Source organism: Bubalus bubalis, chromosome 1 (assembly GCF_019923935.1).
Source record: "Bubalus bubalis isolate 160015118507 breed Murrah chromosome 1, NDDB_SH_1, whole genome shotgun sequence".
NCBI lineage: Eukaryota > Metazoa > Chordata > Mammalia > Artiodactyla > Bovidae > Bubalus > Bubalus bubalis.
In genome coordinates, this window is record NC_059157.1 from 102,331,114 (window position 1) to 102,351,647 (window position 20,534).

The following is a 20,534-nucleotide window of genomic DNA, read 5'->3' on the forward strand; positions in this document are numbered from 1 at the left end:
CTTACTATTTTAACATCCCTCAAATTAGGACAATGGTTATGGGTTAAATAAAACGGGAAGTTGAGAGCACAGGTGTGCATATAGAAATAGTCTAATTTGCTGATTGTTCTTGCTCTTACCCTAAATTGTGGTTTAATATTTCCATGCCATTTTATTAGCACCAACAATTATGGTTACACCAAGACCCAAAACACATTTTTGTTTAGTTTATCTATTTGATTGTTTAAGAAAAGGATCTGCAAACTCTTTTTTTTCCCTCTGAAAAGGGCTCCCAAATAAATATTTTTGGCTTTGAAGGACCCGCAGTGTGAATTACAACATTTCAGCTCTCCAGAAGTTGAGAAGCCACAGCGAGTGCATAGATAAATGAGCAGGCTGTGAGCTGCCAAGCTTTTATTTACCAGAATAGCAAGTCAGCCAGATTTGGCCTGTGGGCCATAGTATGCTGACCCTGTTTTAAGGGCTGGGCATAATTCTAGAAACACTAAAAGAAAGAAGAGAAAGTAAATAATTGAGACAGAGGGAGACATGCTCATTAGAGAAGGGGCGTGTGTGTGTGTGTGTGTGTGAGATTTTTCCAGTGTGACACTTTATTCATAGTTTATACATGACATAGTATATAACACACATACAGTATAGTAGAGCCCTTCTGTATAGTATATTGGAAGAGCACCAAAGTGGAAGCCAGGAAATCAGGCTCTAGGTAAAGTTCTGCCACTCACTTGCAGTGTTCAGTAAGCTAGTTTATCCTTTCTGTGCCAAAAAAAGAGAGTGGAATTAAAGGATCTCCAATGACCTTTCTAGTCTGTCTTTCTCTGATGCTATGATTTTTCCTAAGATTCTAGGGAGAAATACAAAGTTAAAAAATATGGATTAAAGTATATATAAAAATCTGGCCTGGAACTTACCAATTTAACCAACCAAGGCACCAGGGTCAATGAGTCAAAGACACTCTGCAAAGGACACTACTTATTATTATTTTTTTAATATACATTTATTTTTATTGGAGTACAGTTGCTTTACAATGTTGTGTCCATTTCTGCTGGACAACAACGTGAATCAGCTATATGTATACATATATCCCTTCCTTCTTGAGCCTCCTCCCCGCTGCCGTCCCAGCCCTCTAGGTCATCACAGAGCATCAAGCTGAGCTCCCTGCACTATGCAGGGCCCCACTAGCTATCTGCTTTACACATGGTAGTGTATATATGTCATTATTACTCTCCCAATTCATTCCACTCTCTCCTTCCCCTCCCCCACGGCAAAGGACACTGCTTAGAGGCATGGAGTGAGAGGAATGCCATGGGCACCTACTTGGAAGGTTATGAGCAAGGAGTTGGTACATAGACGTATGTGGAATGAGGTTGCCCTTTGGGTAACGTGCTGCTGCTAAGTCGCTTCAGTCATGTCCGACTCTGTGCAACCCCATAGATGGTAGCCTACCAGGCTCCCCCATCCCTGGGGGCTTTTAATATGAGGGGTGAATCATCCCTGTGACTTCAGAGCACAATCACACAGACATTTTATAAGAAGAACCTGAACAAAGGAGCAGGGAACCAGGGAGTCCCTCCCACCACTGAGTAGAATGGCCCACACAGACATTTTATAAGAAGAACCTGAACAAAGGAGCAGGGAACCAGGGAGTCCCTCCCACCACTGAGTAGAATGGCCCATATCCCAAGCCACGTAGAACCAAAGATGGTCACTTCCTTCTCAAAGAGTGAGTATTCGGGATAGTTGGGTGATCTTAGGATGTTGGACATTGAGGAGGATTTAGGAGGCTTTGAGGTTTGCAAACCACTTTCTACAGGGACCTCCATTGAAAGAGCTGTTATGTGTGTGTTGGGAGCAGGGGGAGATAAGCTGAAAGTGCTCTGTCCCCCAGACCTGCTTCAACCAAAGTTCCCCACTCATAGGTTTATTTGCTGGGATTAATTGCTGGAAACAGTGACAGACTTTATTTTCTTGGGCTCCAAAATCACTGCAGAGGGTGACCACAGCCCTGAAATTAAAACACGCTTGCTCCTTGGAAGAAAAGCCATGACAAACCTAGACAGCATATTAAAAAGCAGAGACATTACTTTGCCAACAAAGATCCGTATAGTCAAAGCTATGGTTTTTCCAGTAGTCATGTATGGATGTGAGAGTTGGACCATAAAGAAGGCTGGGTGCCGAGGAATTGATGCCTTTGAATTGTGTCAGAGAAGACTCTTGAGAGTCCCTTGGACTGCAAGGAGATCAAACCAGTCAATCCTACAGGAAATCAATCCTGAATATTCATTGGAGGGACTGATTCTGAGGCTGAAGCTCCAATACTTTGGCCACCTGATAGAAAGATCCGACTCATTAGAACAGACCCTGAGGCTGGGAAAGATTGAAGGCAGGAGGAGAAGGGGATGACGGAGGATGAGATGGTTGGATGGCGTCACTGACTCAATGGACAAGAGTTTGAGCAAGCTCCGGGACATGGTGAGGAACAGGGAACCCTGGCATGCTTCAGTCCATGGAGTCTCAAAGAGTCAAACACGACCGAGTGACTGAGCAACAACAACAAATTAAGTGCTGGTCCAGTCGCTTCATTAGAAATGAGAAAACTGAGCTTGAGAAGGGGGCGCAAGTGGATGTGGCTGTTTCAGGGAGTGAGGGAAGATTCTGTTGGGCATGAGAAGTTCATACTCATCCTCTGGGGAGGATGGCTGCTTAGGGGTGGAGGGCACACGAAGCAGTGAGTACTCAGTCTCGGTTCCTCCCAGCGATGCTCTGGGCCTCTCAGCCTCGAGGGAAACGTTCTCATAAGATTCCTCAGCAGAGATTCCCGACGGCCTTTTCCCAAGGACGCTGTGATTGATGAGGGTGTAGCACAGATCCTCTGAGGAGCCCTGGTCACCATTCTCTTGCTGGGTAAAGGAGAGCCAGCATTAAGACTTGGCCTCTTGTCATTCTCCTTCTACTTCATCTCAGCACAGGCTCAGCCTCGGGCAAAGTCTGTCCTCCATGACCACTTCCCCTTCACCTCTTGTTTATTTTTCCTAAATGGCTGCCCCACCCCAACCACTAGTCCAAGCTGCCAGACTTCCCATGCTACTCAGAGAATTTAGCCTACTCAGGCATGTCCTCTCTTCCCCATGTCCCAGAGTGACCTCCCTATAGAATTCCCAAAGTCTCAAGACCGTGAGGGCATCCATCCTTGTATAAGAGAACAATCTAAAGACAGCTTAAAATGCTTGAGTTATGATATTTAACCACCCACTCTAGAGATATTTGCATTATTAAAGGAGAATTCACTCAAGAGAAGGTCTCCTTCAGTGAACTTTCAGGAGATAAACAGCAAAACAGCAAGGGACAGGAGAGGGAGTATGGATTTGGAAGAAAGACTTGTTTTTGATCCATGCTCCTGCCATCTTGTCAGCTGTCTGGCTTTGAGGGAATATCACTTAATCCTTCTATAAAATGGGTAGGAAAATAATAGCACCAATTTTACAGTGTTGTTGTGACAGTTACATGAGATGAATCATGTGAAGTGTTCAGCCCACATAAACGGGCATAAACTGCCTGGCATAAACTAAATGCTCAATAAATATAAGTTCCTTTCAATAAATTGTGCAACTGAAGTGGTCATAGCTTCTGCTACCAGACTCTGCATATGTCCCTGGACTCATAAGCACTGGCATCTAAAGGATTCAATATTAAGGTCATAAGGGGTCTTGGAGGTCTTCTCCTGCTACCTGAAGTGCCTACATTTCTACTGTCATCTCAGAAAAAGTCTCAGAGATGTTTGCATTACCTGGATGGGAGCAGATGATGTTTCTTCATCTGGAGAAAGAAAATACACTTAATGAATTTCAGGTCATGGGGAGATTTCTGGGAGGGGAGAAGAGGGGCACTGAAAGATAAGCAACCAGAAAACCAAGGTACAGCTAGGGTAGCCCTTCTTGGGCTATCCTGATCTTCAACACATCCCTGGGGAGCAACAGGGTCATCTAAACAAGAAACACTCAAAGCTGTGCTGAGAGGCTAAGTGAAAGGAAAGACATTCAGTGGGTTTTGGACAGGAAATTACACGTCCCTCCCTTTCTCACTCCTTTCCTTCTCTGTCCTTCCTTACCCAAAATTCATTGCGTGCCCGGTGGTGGTGATTAGTCACTCAGTCGTGTCTGACTCTTGTGACCCTATGGACTGTGGCCTGCCAGGCTTCTCTGTCCATGGAATTTCCCAGGCAAGAATATAGGAGTAGGTTGCCATTTCCTTCTCCAGGGGATCTTCCCAACCCATGGATTGAACCTGGGTCTCCTGCATTGCAGGTAATCTCTTGCATTGTAGGCAGATTCTTTACTGACTGAGCCACCAGGGCATGCCTACTGTGTACCAAGAATTAGGGAGAAAAAAAAGAATCAGAGACAGATCCTGTCCTCAAGTCGCTCATAGGCTAGCCTAGGAGGCAGACAAGGACCTAAGAGAGACCCACAAGGCAGAGGAAGGCTATTTCTGCTATAGGTGACAGGCGATGATGGTGGAGTAGAAGCTGGTGCTCAAGAACAGTTCTACAGAAAAGGAAACTCTCAAACTAAACCATTTTTGAGAACAGTGACAGAAACAAACAAAAGCAGGCCGATTGCTAAAAAGTCAATATACTTAAAACCAGCAGGTTCTGGCCACTCAGCAAAGAGGGAAATACACCAGCTCAGTAAGCAAACAAGAGCATTCAGTGGAAGCCTCATGGCATCACTCTACCCTGGAGATAGGTGTGCCCATTTTAAAAAATGAAGATTGTTGAAGGAACTTCTGAAAAAAAACATCAAGCATACTAACATTCACATTTTAGGGATCCCTGAAGGAGAAGAGTGACAGAAAGAGGCAGAAAATGTATTTAAAGAAATAATGGCTGAAAACTTACCTAATCTGGGGAGGGAAACAGGTATCCCAGTCCAGGAAGCAACAAGATGAACCCAAAGTGATCCAAACAAAGACATATCATAATTAAAATGGAAAAGTAAGAGAATTTTAGGCAGCTAGAAAAAACAGGAAGTCACATCAAGGGAGCGCCTATAAGACTATCAGCTGGTTTTTAGCAGAAACTTTCAAGGAGAGTGGCATGATATATTTAAACTGCTGAAAGGAAAAACCTTACAACCCAAGAAAACTCTACGTAGCAAGGTTATTATTCAGAATTGAAGGAAAGGTAAAATTTCCCAGACAAGCAAAAAGTAAAGGAGTTTATCACCACTAGATTGACCTTATAGGCAATATTTAAGGATCTTCTTTAAGCAGAGAAGAAAAGATTATAACTTAAAATAAGACGATATACAAAAGAAAATATCTCACTGGTAAAGGCAAATATATAGCAAAGCTGTTGTATCAGCCACTTAAAAAGCGAGTATGAAGCTTAAAAGACCAAAGTAGTAAAATCAACTACAGTAAGAGATTAAGGGATATACAGAATAAAAATGTAAAATATGATGACAAAAACAACATTTACCACTCTGTAGGTGGGGAGTGGTAAAAATGTGGTGCTTTTAGAATACATTCAAACTTAAGTGACTATCAGCTTAAAACTAACTGGAGAGATGGATCAATTCTTAGAAACATCCAATCTTCCAAGACTGAATCAGAAAGAAATAGAAAATATGAACAGACAAATTAATAGTAAAGAAATTGTATCAGTAATAAAAGAAAATAACTTCCAACAAACAAAAGCCTATGACCACATGGCCTCACAAGTGAATTTTATCAAACATTTAAAGAAGAGTTAATACCTAGCCTTCTCAAACTAGTCCAAACTATTGAAGATGAAGGAATGTTTCCACATGCATTTTACAAGGTCTGCATTACCCTGATCCATAAACCAGACAAAGATACCACAGGAAGAAATATATAGGCCAATTTCCCTGATGAATATAGATATAAAAATCCTCAACAAAATATTAAGAAACTAAATTCAGTAATACATTAAAAAGATCATATACCATGGTCAAGTGGACTTTATTCCAGGGATGCAAGGATAATTCAATGTACACAAATCAATGTGATACACCACATAAACAAAATGAAAGATAAAAATCATATGATCACCTCAACAGTTGCAAACAAAGCATTTGACAAAATTTAACATCCATTTATGATAAAAACTCTCAGTAAACTGAATATAGAGGGAACATACCTCAGTATAATAATGGCCATATATGTCAAGCCCAGAGCTAACATCATGCTCAATGATGAGAAGTTGAAGTCTTTTCCCTTACGATCAAAAACAATACAAATATGCTCAACACTCACCACTTTTATTCAACATAATACTGGAAGTTTAGCCCCAGCAACCAGAAAAGAAAAACAGACAAAGGGCATGCAAATTATAAGGGAAAAAATAAAACTATCACTCTTTGCAGATGATATAATATTATATATAGAAAACCCTAAAGATTCTACCAAAAAAACTGTTATAACTAACAGATAAATTCATTATGTTGCAACGATACAAAATTAGCACACAGAAATCTGTTGCATTTCTATACATTAATAGCAAACTATCAGAAATTAAGAAAACAATCCTAGTTACAATTGTATCAAGAATAAAATACCTAGGAATAAATCTAACCTTTGTATTCTGAAAGCTATAAGACATGGATAAAAGAAATTGAAGATGACACACACAAAATGGAAAGATATACTGTTCTCATGAATTGGAAGAACTAATACTGTTTTTCACAGAACTGGAATAAAAGATCCTAAATTTTGTATGAAACCACAAAAGGTACAGAATAGCCAAGCAGTCTTGAGGCAAAAGAACAAAGCTGGAGGTATCATGGTCAGTGATTTCAAACTAGACTATATTACTATACTATGTTACTGCTAGTTTCCTAGTCACTCAGTAGTAAAGAATCCCCCTGTCATGCAGGAGACCACCTGCAATGCAGGAGATGCGGGTTTGATCCCTGGGTTGTGAAGATCCCTTGGAGAAGGCAATGACAACCAACTCCAGAATTCTTGCCTGGGAGGTCCTATGGACAGAGGAGCCTGGCAGACTACAGTCCATGGGGTCCCAAGAGTTGGACAGTACCTAGCACTAAAACCACTACCAACAGGCTATTGATATAGTAATACTATGGTACTAATATTAATATGATACTATCATTCTGGCTATTATTAAAAAGACAACAAATAACACTTGTTGTCAAGGATGTGGAGAAATGGGAATCTTTTTGCACTGTTGGTGGGATTGTAAATTGCTGCAGTGTCTATGGAAAATAGTATGGAGTTTCCTAAAAAAATTAAATATGCAACTACCGTACAAGGACTTCCCTGATGGCTCAGAGGGTAAAGCGTCTGTCTGCAATGCAGGAGACCTGGGTTTGATCCCTGGGTCTGGAAGATCCCCCTTGAAGAAGGAAATGGCAACCCACTCCAGTACTATTGCCTGGAAAATCCCATAGATGGAGGAGCCTGGTAGGCTACAGTCCATGGGGTCGCAAAGAGTCGGACACAACTGAGCGACTTCACTTCACTATCATACTATCCATAAATTCCACTTCTGAGTATTGATATGAATAAAACAAAAGTGCTAATTTGAAAAGATATATGCACCCCAAAGTTCATTGCAGCATTATTCACAAAAGCCAAGATAGGGAAGCAACCTAAGTATTCCTCAATAGATGAATGGATGAGGAAGATGTGGTATATGTATATGCAAGGAAATATTACTCAGCCATAAAAAGAATGGAATTTTGCCATTTGCAACAACATGGATGAATCTAGATGCCATTATGTTGAGTGAAGTCAAAGAGAGAAAAATATCATATGATTCCATTCATATATAGATCTAGAAATAAAAACAAATGAAGAAACACAACAAAACAGAAACAGACTCATAGATTCAGAGAACAAACTGGTGGTTACCAGAGGGAAGCGGGTGGGGGTACGAGCTAGTAGGTAACAGAACTTAAAAGGTACAAACATCCAATTATAAATAAGGCATAAGGACATACTGTGCAGTATAGGGAATACTGTGACCAGAACTATAGCATTAATAATTCTGTATGGTGACAGACAGAGGGGAACTAGATCATCCTGATGTGTAAAAATAAATGCAACTGAAACTAATGCAATGTTGTAAGTCAACACCTTCAATAGAATTTAAAAAAAAGTGTCTGTGAGTTTTGGCATTAGAGGTCTTGTTTCTACCATTAGAGGTCGATTCCTATTTCTGTTTTCTTTGATTGAGACTGGGGTTTCCTGACACCCGCAGCTCCCCTGGGTGAAGTGGCTAGAGGTGCGAGGGCTGTACTATTTTTTTTTACACACCTACAGGGCTCGTTTTTAAAATTCAAGGTGAATGAACCAGGCTCTCCTTTTTAAACCCAGGAAGGCAAAAGCAAAACTCGTTTCCTTTTCTTCTTTAGAAACACTGTGGCCTTGTCCTCCTGCCTGTACTTTGTCCCCCCGTCCCCAATCTCCCAGTTAGATGGGACACCAGTCATTCACCGCCCTCTCCTTCGAATGCTTTCGTTTCCTTCATTGCAACCCTGCTTCCATCACCACTGGCCCCCTGGGTGGTCTTCCAGCATCCATTTATGCCACTCTCTACTATTATCTGTTCTCTGAACAGAAGACTGGGTGATGTCTTTAATGCAAATATGATCATACTTGGCCCTTGTTTAAAGCCGTTCAGCGCCTCCTGTAACTCTCAAGATGAAAAGATCCTAACAAGAAACTTGATCCCAAGGTCCTGCTCCTCCTGCGTGTGCTCTGTGCCTGCGCTGGCCTCCTTGCTGTTTCTTACAGGTGCCTTGTGCCTCCACTTTTGGCTTTTATTGTTCCCATTTAACTCCTTCAGCCAGCAGACCTCAGGAGATATTGGGAGGCTATGGAGATCAACAAGTCAATTCTTCCCTCAGTGAGCTCCTGGTTCAGTGGAGATAGACATGCCATTGGACAATCGTCAGCAAATGTGTAAGTATTATACCTGATGTATGCCCAAGGTGCTTTGGGAGCGGAGGGAAGAAGAAAAGCTAAGTCTGTCAAAAGTAAAAATAATGTGAAAGCAATGACTTACTTTGCTTTCGGGAATCTTGTCTTGCTTCAAAAATGTGTATTTTTTTCCTGTAAAAGAAAAAAAAAATAAATTGGTTGTTCTATTATTCAGAAACTCTCAAAGGGAGTTATACTCAGCTATAAAAGCTCATGTTTATTTCATTTGTTAAAGTTATAAGGCTTTTATAAACACCTCCTTCAGCCAGAGAAATAAGAGGATAGGAAAAAAGGAAAACTGGAAACAAGACTGAGTAGAAATCTACTCCTTTGTGTTTCTCTCTCTCCCTCTTTCACCTCCCTTCTCCCTTTTCTCAGGCTGGTATGGAATTGACTTATAAGTAGAGAACTATGGTGATGATGTAGGTAACATTTTTGGAGTTTTATTTCCTGAAAAAATATCAATTTCTCTTATATTAAGGAGCCATTGTTATATACAATCTTAACCTCAGTCTCAATCTGTGATATCCAAACAAATAATCAAGCCAGCAAGCCAACACCTCCCACACGAGGCCTCAGAAAAACACAGTGTAAATATCATGGCAGCCAGTTATCATCCCAGGGGACAAGGGCAACATCTGCTCAAAGGAGAATGACCATACGTCCTGGTTTGCATAGACAGTTTAGTTATGTCATTATCAATCACTTAGTGACCCTAAACTATTTTTAGCCTCCTTTTCATTTGCAGAAGTTTTCTGGTTTGGACAATGAATTATACATCATCCTGGCTATGCCTTCTCTGTGCCACTGTCCCAGGAGCTCGCTGGGATATGCAGTGTGATTAAGGGGCTTCTCTACTTCCGTAGACAGTTTCATCCTTGCTTCTGAGGCTTTCCCATTTTAAGGGTGTGTAACCACCCATAAGACTATTGTTCCTGTTTCTCACCAAACTTCAAGTGTGGTTTTCTCTGAGTGACTCTCATATGTTAGTGCCTGCTTCCACTGTGGCCACAGACAGTGGGAAATTCACAGGTAACTTACAGCAAACAGCACACTGAAACTACACTTACAGAAAATAACCCTTGAAAAGAGTTCTCCACTCACCAAGGAAGGCAGAAACACGCTTCAGCGATGTGGCAGTCGGAGCATCTAAAATACCCAAGAAATGATACATATCACAAGTTTAGTTTCTGCAACTTTGTTACAGTGACTCCCTTCCCTTTGTCATTTCTGTGGAAGAGCGTTTTTTCCCTCCCCCAAGAGACTATTCATTCTAGGTGACTTGGACACATCTATCATGCCTTCATCCTCCCATGACACTAACTGGACCTTTGGAAATATGACCTTATCAACTCTTAATCAGAGAAGGAACTTGCTGCTGTGTTCCTAGCAAAGGTTTGCTCATCCCCAGTTCCAGTAATTTATGTGGCCTCTTGTGAGGAAGGGTACACAGTTATCCCCAGGAAGTCTAAGTAAAAGTGTGTGGACATTTTAGAAATTTCTTCTAGGCATGGATTAGGCAATATTTACATAGGATCCTGCTGCACTTTGAACTTCTCCAATTTATATTAATATTTAATATATTTATTAATTTTGAGACTTTATTTTCTTGGGCTCCAAAATCACTGCAGATGGTACCTGCAGCCATGAAATTGAAACACTCTTGCTCCTTGGAAGAAAAGCCATGACCAACCTAAACAGCATATTAAAAAGCAGAGACATTACGTTGCCGACAAAGGTCCATCTAGTCAAAGCTATGGTTTTTCCAGCAGTCATGTTTGGATGTAAGAGTTGAACTATAAAGAAAGCTGAGCACCGAAGAACTGATGCTTTTGAACTGTGGTGTTGGAGAAGACTCTTGAGGGTCCCTTGGACTGCAAGGAGATCAAACCAGTCCGTCCGAAAGGACATGAGCCCTGAATATTCATCGGAAGGACTGATGCTGAAGCTGAAACTCCGGTTGTTTGGCCACCTGATGTGAAGAATGGACTCATTGGAAAAGACCCTGATGCTGGAAGAGATTGAAGGCAGGAGAAGGGGATGACAGAGGATGAGATGGTTGGGTGGCATCACTGACTCGATGGACATTAGTTTGAGCAAACTGTGAGAGTTGGTGATGGACAGGGAAGTGTGGCATGCTGCAGTCCATGGGGTCACAAAGAGTCGGACATGACTGAGTGACTGAACTACTGTATTAACATTTGTCTGCTCATTGGTCTATATCCTACACTAGAACATGAGTGTCACAAGGTCAGGGATCATATTTGTCTGTTCATCATGGCACAGATTACCAGCATATGCTACAGTGTCTGGCACATAGTAAATATATTTTCAATAAGTATCTGATAAATGAAGGAGTAGCTAAGAACAGAGCAACTCTAACTGTCTCAGATCATCAGATCTGCCTTACTGACCCCAAGGTAGCTATATAAGGGCTTCCCTGGTGGCTCAGTGGTAAAGAATCCACATGCCGGTGCAGGTGACTGGGGTTCAATCCCTGGGTTGGGAAGATACCCTGGTGAAGGAAATGACAACTCACTTCAGTGTTCTTGCCTAGAATGCAAAAATATATTGCCCTAAGTGTAAGGATCAAATAAAGTTAAATATGGACAAAAGCTATTTTTAAACTGGTTATTTCCCCCAGTCAACTTTTCTGCAATGTATTTTTGCATTTCAGTTTGGAGTTTTGGTCTAGACTAGGTTCAGACAACCTCCTCTGAAACCAGATGAATCTCTACAACTTGGGCTGGTGGTGGTTTAGTCACTAAGTCGTGTCCGACTCTTGCAATGCCATGGACTATAGCCTGCCAGACTCCTCTGTTCATGGAATTCCCCAGCCAAGAATACTGTGTGGGTTGCTATTTCCTTCTCCAGGGGATCTTCCCAAGCCGGGGATCAAACCTGGTTCTCCTGCATTGCAGGTGAATTCTTTACCAAATGAGCCATGTGGGAAGTCCTACAACCTGCTAGCAATTCCAGGTTCCTCTCTCTTAACACAAAGCTTCGCTAGCCCCTGAAGTCTGCCCAGTCTCTCCCTCCTTATAATGCTCATGGCCCTACTTGTCTGTTTCATCATTTGGACTGATTACTTTAGCATGTGTCCAGTGATACACACCAAATATATGAGCCTTTGTTTGTACTGAAGAAAAACATCCTTTTTAGGGGGGGGTGCCTATGTAGGCTTTGACTGTGTAGTGGCTTTTTCAAAAGCTTCTCCTGAAACCATGGGAAAAGTGCAGATAACTCTTCAAGCCACTGAACAACTGGCTCTACCATACTTTGGGATTCTTGGATTCAGGAACACTCATTTCATATTTTAGTGATTCCTTGACACTCAAAAGTCCTGGTCAGGGGATTTCCCTAGAGGTCCAGTGGCTAAGACTCTGTGATCCCAAAACAGGGGGCCCAGGTTCAATCTTTGATCAGGGAACTAGATCCCACACACCACAACTAATAGTTTGCATACCGCAACCAAGACTTGACGAAGCCAAATAAATAAAATTAAGGGGAGAAAAAGACCTGATCAGAAGGGACTGATGAGGAAGACTGCATTTAAGAGCATCATGGTAATCACAAGTGTCTCTCGCCACAAAACTTTCAACAATTGTAGCCATGTGGGGAATGTGGTTACCTCAGAAATAGAAACTCAGAGCTTAAAATGAAATGGCCAGAATGGGGCTGGAGAAGAAAGGGACATGAGATTAACAGATAAAGAGACAACAGGAAATAAGGGTCTTCTTTCCAGTTCTATGGGCTATACTAGGTTCCCAGCAAAATGCCACATCTCCTGTCTAAAGGTTCAGAGTGTGTTTGTCTTTTGTCTTGTCTTTGCATTTACTATTGTTACAACTGCTGTTGGGTTGAAGCAAGGTTTTCCATTCCGGGGTGTGTGCAGCCCAAGACCTAACACACTTCATTCCTCACAGGTAAAGCCTGGGAGAATTGCTGTTGGATTTGGTCTCACCTGGATATTCTCAGTTTGGGGCTTTGACTTCTCAGATTCCAGGGTGTCTCTTGAGTGTTCTGCTGCCACCTGAAACTCAGCATATCAAGAATGAGCTAAGTCTTTGCTCTCCAGGCTTCCCACCTTGCTTGATAATTTTTCCAGCTTTCCTCACTTCTGCTATTTGTGGGTGAAACCCCGGCATTGCCTCGGCTTTCTCTTGTTGCCCTTCCATTTGTTAATGGAACACCCCAATCTGTCCTTGACTCGACCTCTTCTCCATCGCCACTGCTACAGCCGCCCCCCCCAATTTTCTCCAGCAACTGCTGTACATAACCAGGCCCCAATCATTTGTTCCCAAACATCCAGGCATCCTTATGACCATGAGAATGTCAGTGCACAGGGAGGCCTGTCTGCTCAGCTCAGTTTCAGGGACTGCACTCAGGAACTGAGAAGGGCCCAGGCCTTGTCTCACATACACTGCAGTTTTCACAAGAAGTACCGAGGCAGAGAGCACACGATAAAAGGGAAGGAAAGAATGAAATAAAGAAAAGAAATTGACTCAAGGTTTGGGTTGGGTTTCTGTGTAACTGTCCTTTGATTTGTGGGGAGTGTGGGGTATAGAGAAAAAGAAACTAGACGTTAAACACAATTTACTATGTGCTTACTATATATATAGGCACACGAACTATAAATACTACTTGTTTTTGTATATACATTACTTACTATGCATACTACTTATTAAGTATAAGTAACATGTACATTTTCTATGTTATATTTCATTTAATCCCAGAATAAATCCATGAGGTAGACATTATGAGTCTATGTCTTGTCCCTGAAGAAACTGAGATGAAAAAGCTTATGCAACTTGTCTGAGGACAGATAAATGAGAGTAAGTGGGAAAACTGAGTTTGCTTCTGGCAGACTCATCCTCTGAGACTCTGAACTCCTTTCATGAAGGGAATTGGTGCCATTCTGCCTGAGGAGGGGGAATTTCCTGGATTTTTGTAACAATTTTGATCTGGAGAGAAAAGGTGGAGTGTGCTGATTGGATGATAACCAGGCAGTAAGGGTGAAGTTGAAAATCAGATCCAAGTAAATATGACTTTTGAGTATATTAAGGGAGATATTTTCAATCAGTATAGAAATGAAGATTCTGGGCCAACTGAGTAATTATGTGGAAAAATATGTATTTCTATCTGACATCATATAATAAGTGTATGATGCTAAAATGTAAGGCAATAAAACCATGAAAATTATACTGTGGATCTGTCTTATCTTGGGATGAGGAAATAATTTTAAGCATAAATTGGTAGAAAGCAAAAAGCTTTCTAGATTTAATGCAATTATGTTTAAATATATAAGAATAACAAAAATTCTGTATAACACAAGACACATGGACTGGAAAAATAATTTTTTTGTAATATTTATGAAAAAGTGCTAATTTCTTCAAGTAAAAATATCTTTTACAATAAATAAAAGAAAGTAGTCCAAAATCCAAAACAAAAATTGGCAGAAGGCGTATTAGCCCTTCATAGATGAAGAAATACAAATCTCTGATAAATAAAGACAGTAAAATAAAGATAACACTTCTAATGTCGTAAGTAGTTCTGCAATTTTCCAGTTTACTTTTTTGTTTATATTTTATTTATTCTCCAATTTCTTTTACAACAAACATGTATTAATGTCACAATCCTTCACCGTCTTACCAAGGTTCTAAAGAACAAAATTATAGATGTAACATCAATCTTAACTTTCTGTCCATCATATCTTTATTTTATTTTTATTTTCAAGACATTTATTTAGGTTTCCAAGCATTCATTCAGCATTTATTGAGTGCTTCTTCTATGTCAGAAACAATGTTAGAAAACACAAATTCAAAGATGAATAAGAAACAGTCTCTACTTTTGAGGACCTCACGTCTAGACATAAAAATAGGGATTTATAATCCAATATAAGAATGCAAGAGTTTCAGATTGACAAAGGGTTGAGAGTATCCGGAGAGAAGTCCTAGAAAACACTGACCCTCATGGAGGGCCAGGAGACATTCCATGGCTTTGCTAAGACTCCTTTTGTCAGGTAGCTTTTTGGATCCTACGTTCAAGATCTCAGTAGCATGAACTGAGCTCTGGGACATGAAACATAATCCTGTAAAGACCACCCTCCACCTCCCCAGCCAACTGATTTTCACCATCTTACTTTGTACTGGAGGGACTCCTTTGTTTAGAGTGATACTAATTTTTACAGTAAAAGAAAAAGAAAGAAAGTGAAGTCGCTCAGTCACATCCGACTCTTTGCGACCCCATGGACTGTAGCCTACAAGGTTCCTCCATCCATGGAACTTTCTAGGCGAGAGTGCTAGAGTAGGTTGCCGTTTCCTTCTCCAAGGGATCTTGCCAACCCAGGGATCGAACTCGGGTCTCCAGCATTGCAAGCAGACAATTTTACCATCTGTGCCACCAAGGAAGCCATTTTTACAGTGGCTGCTGTTAATGAAGGTGATGGTCAAACTAACTAGTATCTCTTAATTACTGAACCTGACTATGTACTATGAGTTTGAGCAAGCTCTGGGAGTTGGTGATGGACACAGAAACTTGACATACTGCAGTCCAAGGGGTCACAAAGAGTTGGACATGACTGAGCAACTGAACTAAACTGAACTGACGTACCAGGTACCATGCTAGCATCGCACACACTAGAATCCTCCAAAGTAAGTATTCTGCTACTAATTCCATTTAAAAATAATGAAACTAAGGTTTAGAAAAGTTAAGCCAAGTTCCCTACCAATTTCAATGTCCTCTGCTTACCCATTGCAAGGATTGTATACCAGCTAAGGTCTTATGCTATCAGAAAGCTTGCTGTTTCAAGCTTTGAAGTGAAGAGAAGTGAAAGTCACTCAGTCGTGTCTGACTCTTTGCAACCCCATGGACTGTAGCCTGCCGGGCTCCTCTGTCCATGACATTCTTCAGGCAAGAGTACTGGAGTGGGTAGCTGTTCCCTTTTCCAGGAGATCTTCTCAGCCCAGAGATCAAACCCAGGTCTTCCGAATTGCAGGCAGATTCTTTACTGTCTGAGCCACTAGGGAAGCCCAAGAATACTGGTGTGGGCGGTCAGGTCTCCAGCAGGCAAATTCTTTACCATTTGAACTGCCAGAGAAGCCCAAGAATACTGGAGTGGGTAGCCTATCCCTTCTCCAGAGAATTTTCCTGACCCAGGAATCAGGCTGAGGTCTCCTTCATTGCAGGCCAGCCGAGCTACCAGGGTGGTGGTGTTTTTATGCTGTTTGTGGGGCATTAAGAGCTCAAAAGAGTATCCCCTTCCTGCCCCAGAAAGTTGCTCTGTTTCTTAGAGTAGCCTGCACAGAACTTCCTTGATAAAGTCCTGCCTTTCAGCTGTTCTGCACCAGTGGTTACTATGATTCTGGGAAGAAGGCCAACCGATAAGGAACTGAACATGATCCCTGGCACGTAGTAGGCACTTCATTCTTGTCAATCCCTTACCTGGTTGCCTTCTCCCAAAGAGCAAACCTCTTTTTCTCTTTCTGGCCCTGTTGCCCCAACCCATCTCTCCTGCTCCCCCTTAGGGAGTCTGGACTCACCTGTCTTCCCTTGGCAGCAAGTTCCCCATCCTCTCAGTCCTCTTGGCGCCCTCCCCTTGGCAGGCTGCTCCTGACTTAGAGACGGGGGCTGCGTTGCTCTGGCCACCAGGGCAGAGGGAGCTGAGGGGAATGTATCCTCTGAGGAGGGGAGGAGGAGCCTCCGGGGGAGGAGATTCAGAAGTGCACACAGGCACAGCTTCCTAAAATGTCAGGCTGAACGAACCCAGTTATTGCTTTTAACCAGAAGCCGTTAGTCAGTGAGGGTTTTGAAAGAATGGGGAAGCCCCAACTGCAATTGTAAACAGGTCATAAGGGCTTTTCACTTCAGACGCCTAAGCTTATTAAACCACTTTGTAGCAGTCCTAGAAACATCAGAAGGAGAACTTTGTTTTAAAACAAAAAAGCTTAAAAATCAAGCCATAGACCAGTAGAAAAATATTAGCAAAACATACATCTGATAAAAAGATTTTTATCCAAAGCATGCAAAGAACTCTCAAGAATCCCTAGGAATAGCTGCTACTGCTGCTGCTAAGTTGCTTCAGTTGTGTCCGACTCTGTGCGACCCCATAGATGGCAGTCCACCAGGCTCCCCCGTCTCTGGGATTCTCCAGGCAAGAACACTGGAGTGGGGTGCCGTTTCCTTCTCCAATGCATGAAAGTGGAAGGTGAAAGTGAAGTTGCTCAGTCATGTCTGACTCTTAGCGACCCCATGGACTGCAGCCTACTAGGCTCCTCCATCCATGGGATTTTCCAGGCAAAAGTACTGGAGTGGGGTGCCATTGCCTTCTCCCCACTAGGAATAGAACAAACATCAAATAAGATGGACAAAATATTGGAAAAGATTTTCATCAAAGAAAATATTCAGATGGCAAACAAATTCATGAAAAGATGAACATCATAGTCATTGTGGGTATAATGATTTAAACCAAAACCACAAAGCAATACTTTTGCACACCTATTAGAGAGCCTAACAGTTGAAAATGAAAGCAAAAACTGATAATATTAAGTGCTGACAAGGAAAACAGAACATCTGGAAGTCTCACTTATTGCTGATGGGAATGTAAAATGTTTCAGCCTCTTTGGAAAACAGTATGGCATAGCCTTACCATATAACCTAGCTCCTAGGCATTAACCCAAATGAAATAAGAAATCAAGAACTCTAAGAACTTGTATGCATATGTTTATAGCTTCTTTACTCATAATTGCCAAATAAAACCAAACCCTGGAAATAACCCAAATAATCTCAAGTAGTAAATGTCTAAACAAACCATGTCACATTCACACAATGGGCTTCGGCCCAGTAATAAAAAGGAATGGGCTACTAATATTATACTTTTTATAATGTATATTCAAAGGAGGAGAAGGGGACGACAGAGGATGAGATTGTTCGATGAAATCACTGACTTAGTGGACTTGAGTTTGAATAACTCTGGGAGATAGTGAAGGACAGGGAAGCCGGACATGCTGCAGTCCATGGGATCACAGAGAGTCAGACATGACTTAGGGACTGAACAACAGCAACCAATATATACAACAACATGGACGAATCTCAAAAGAATGAGTGGAAGAATCCAGTCTTAAAGCCTATCTTTTGTGACATTCAAGATGAGGCAAAACTGTAGGGACAGAAAACACACCAGTGGTGGCCAGAAAAAGGAGTAGGAGAAGGATTGAACTTCTGGGACCAGGGAATTTTTTTGTTGTTGTTCTGTATCTCGTGGTGGTGGAGGCATGACTGTATGCATTTCTCACGATTCCCAGAGCTGTATACCCCAAAGTGTGCATTTTGCTGCTACTGCTAAGTCGCTTCAGTCGTGTCCGACTCTGTGAGACCCCATAGATGGCAGCCCACCAGGCTCCCCCGTCCCTGGGATTCTCCAGGCAAGAACACTGGAGTGGGTTGCCATTTCCTTCTCCAATGCATGAGAGTGAAAAGTGAAAATGAAGTCGCTCAGTTGTGTCCAACCCTCAGCGACCCCATGGACTGCAGCCTTCCAGTTCCTCCGTCCATGGGATTTTCCAGGCAAGAGTACTGGAGTGGGGCGCCATTGCCTTCTCCAGGGGATCTTCCCAACCCAGGGATCAAACCCGGGTCTCCCGCATTGTAGACAGACGCTTTACCATTTGAGCCACCAGGGAAGTCTGAAAATCTCCTTAGTGGATAGCCAATGATCCTCATTACATTCTGGTTTGATATTTATTCAATATGCCAGCTTTCCCAGAGCACAGAGTACCTTATTCTTGATCTCCACCTTGAACTCCTTTCAGGGTGTGTTGAAGGTCAGCAACTGCAGTGGCTAATGACTCAATCCTTGCATAACCAGAAGGCGAATGACTTTTAGTTGGCGCGTTCAACTCCAGTCTGACTTTAGCTGCCAAGGCAGGTTAGAGGCCTTTTGGATAACAGTGATTCTTTGAACTTTTTCAGTCTCAAAAAACTAGATGGTATAAATCTAGCTCTAGGTAGTCCTTTTTAGACTTTGTGATTAGAGATAGAAGCTGGGAAAGCTATTTATGCTAAGCAAAATAACTTTGGAACATTTTATGACAGGAAAAGATCTGGTTTATTTAAGAATGCTTGTAGAGTCAGGAATATAATAGTTAATTAAGACTTCACCATTCTTCCTTTCCTTCCAAAAGTCTCATAGAGAGAGTGAAGGCTGTATGATGGGTTAATACTGAGATGTCTTCCTGAGTATAATTTTCTATTTACTTTTGGGTACAGAATATGAGTTGATTAGGAGTCCTGGCTAACGTCAGAGAGTTATGTGTTCGAAAACTATGACTGTTAATTGCTATTATTCCTCATTAAGGAGTTTTTAGCTGTTTTTATTTTTTAAAATTTTGTTGCAATGTAGTTGATATACAATGTGTTATATTCTGCTATACAGCAAAGTGACTCAGTTATACACACATATCTTTTTTTCATGAATTATTTTTATTTGGTTGCACTGGGTCTTAGTTGTGGCATGCAGGATCTAGTTCCCTGACCAGAGATGGAACCCAGACCCCCCTGCATTGGGACCCCACAGTCTTAACCATGGACCACCAGGGAAATCCCATGTATATATATATATATATCCTTTTTCATCTTCTCCTCCATTATGGTTTATCACATGATATAGAATATAGTTGCCTGTGCTATATAGTAAGACCTTGTATTTTCTTTATTCATCTGTGGATGGACATTTAGGTTGTTTCCGTATCTTGTTTATTACAAATAGAGCTACTATGAACATAGGGGTGCATATATCTTTTTGAGTTATAGTTTTGTCTGGGTATTTGCCCAGGAGTGGACTTGCTGGATCACATGGCAACTCTATTTTTAGTTTATCTAGAAACCTCTGTACTGTTTTCCATTGTAGCTGCACCAATTTATATTCCCACTAACAGTATAAGAGGGTTCCTTTTTCTCTGCACCTTCTTCTGCTTTTGTCATTTGTAGACATTTTAATGATGGCAATTCTAGTTTTTAAAAGGAGGCAGTAACACAGTTCCAATCCCTCTAAGTGAATTTGGGGCTGGAATTTTGCTGTCTGGTGAAGGGGTGTTAGCATATGACTTCCTGGTGGCAATAATACCACTAAAGATTATTTTTAATAATAAGGGAATGGTTTAGAAACAAAATGGGAACTTTTTCAGTTCACTGAGAGGGCTCCTACAATGTACCCAAGCTGGTGGATGGTATAGCACTCTTCCTTGTCATTGTTTGGACTATTTTTTCAGAATGAATGACCCTTGGGAAGAATGTTGGTTTCTCTGCAAAGTTTTCTATTTTTCATTAGTAAGACTAACATGGAATATGGAAAATTAAGTTATATACATGGCAAAAAAATACAAACTAGGCTTAAGCACTGTAAAAGTTAAAAAGTAAGCCAAAAGTAAAGTCCCAAGTGTGAAAAGACCAAGTAAAGCCCTTGTCTGAAAATATTAAAGGCAGACATGTAGGTTTCCTCTGAGGAGTCTAGGGGAAATGAGCTCTAAGTGCCCTTCTCAGTCCAAAACCTGCATTACATTCTTTCTGGTGAAGGA

At 41.5% G+C, this 20,534-nt stretch overlaps 1 protein-coding gene across 1 annotated transcript; it reads right to left on the reverse strand.

Annotated features, from left to right (window-relative positions):
• Window positions 1-2,560: 2,560 nt before the first annotated feature.
• GCSAM (germinal center associated signaling and motility) lies at window positions 2,561-16,714 on the reverse strand. The gene is made up of 6 exons (XM_006046556.3): window positions 16,503-16,714; window positions 12,926-12,994; window positions 10,066-10,110; window positions 9,047-9,093; window positions 3,785-3,813; window positions 2,561-2,897 (listed from the first exon to the last, which is right to left on the reverse strand). Exons 1-6 carry the CDS (start codon window positions 16,529-16,531, stop codon window positions 2,580-2,582), a joined length of 537 nt encoding a protein of 178 aa, XP_006046618.1. The 5' UTR covers window positions 16,532-16,714; the 3' UTR covers window positions 2,561-2,579.
• Window positions 16,715-20,534: the final 3,820 nt, after the last annotated feature.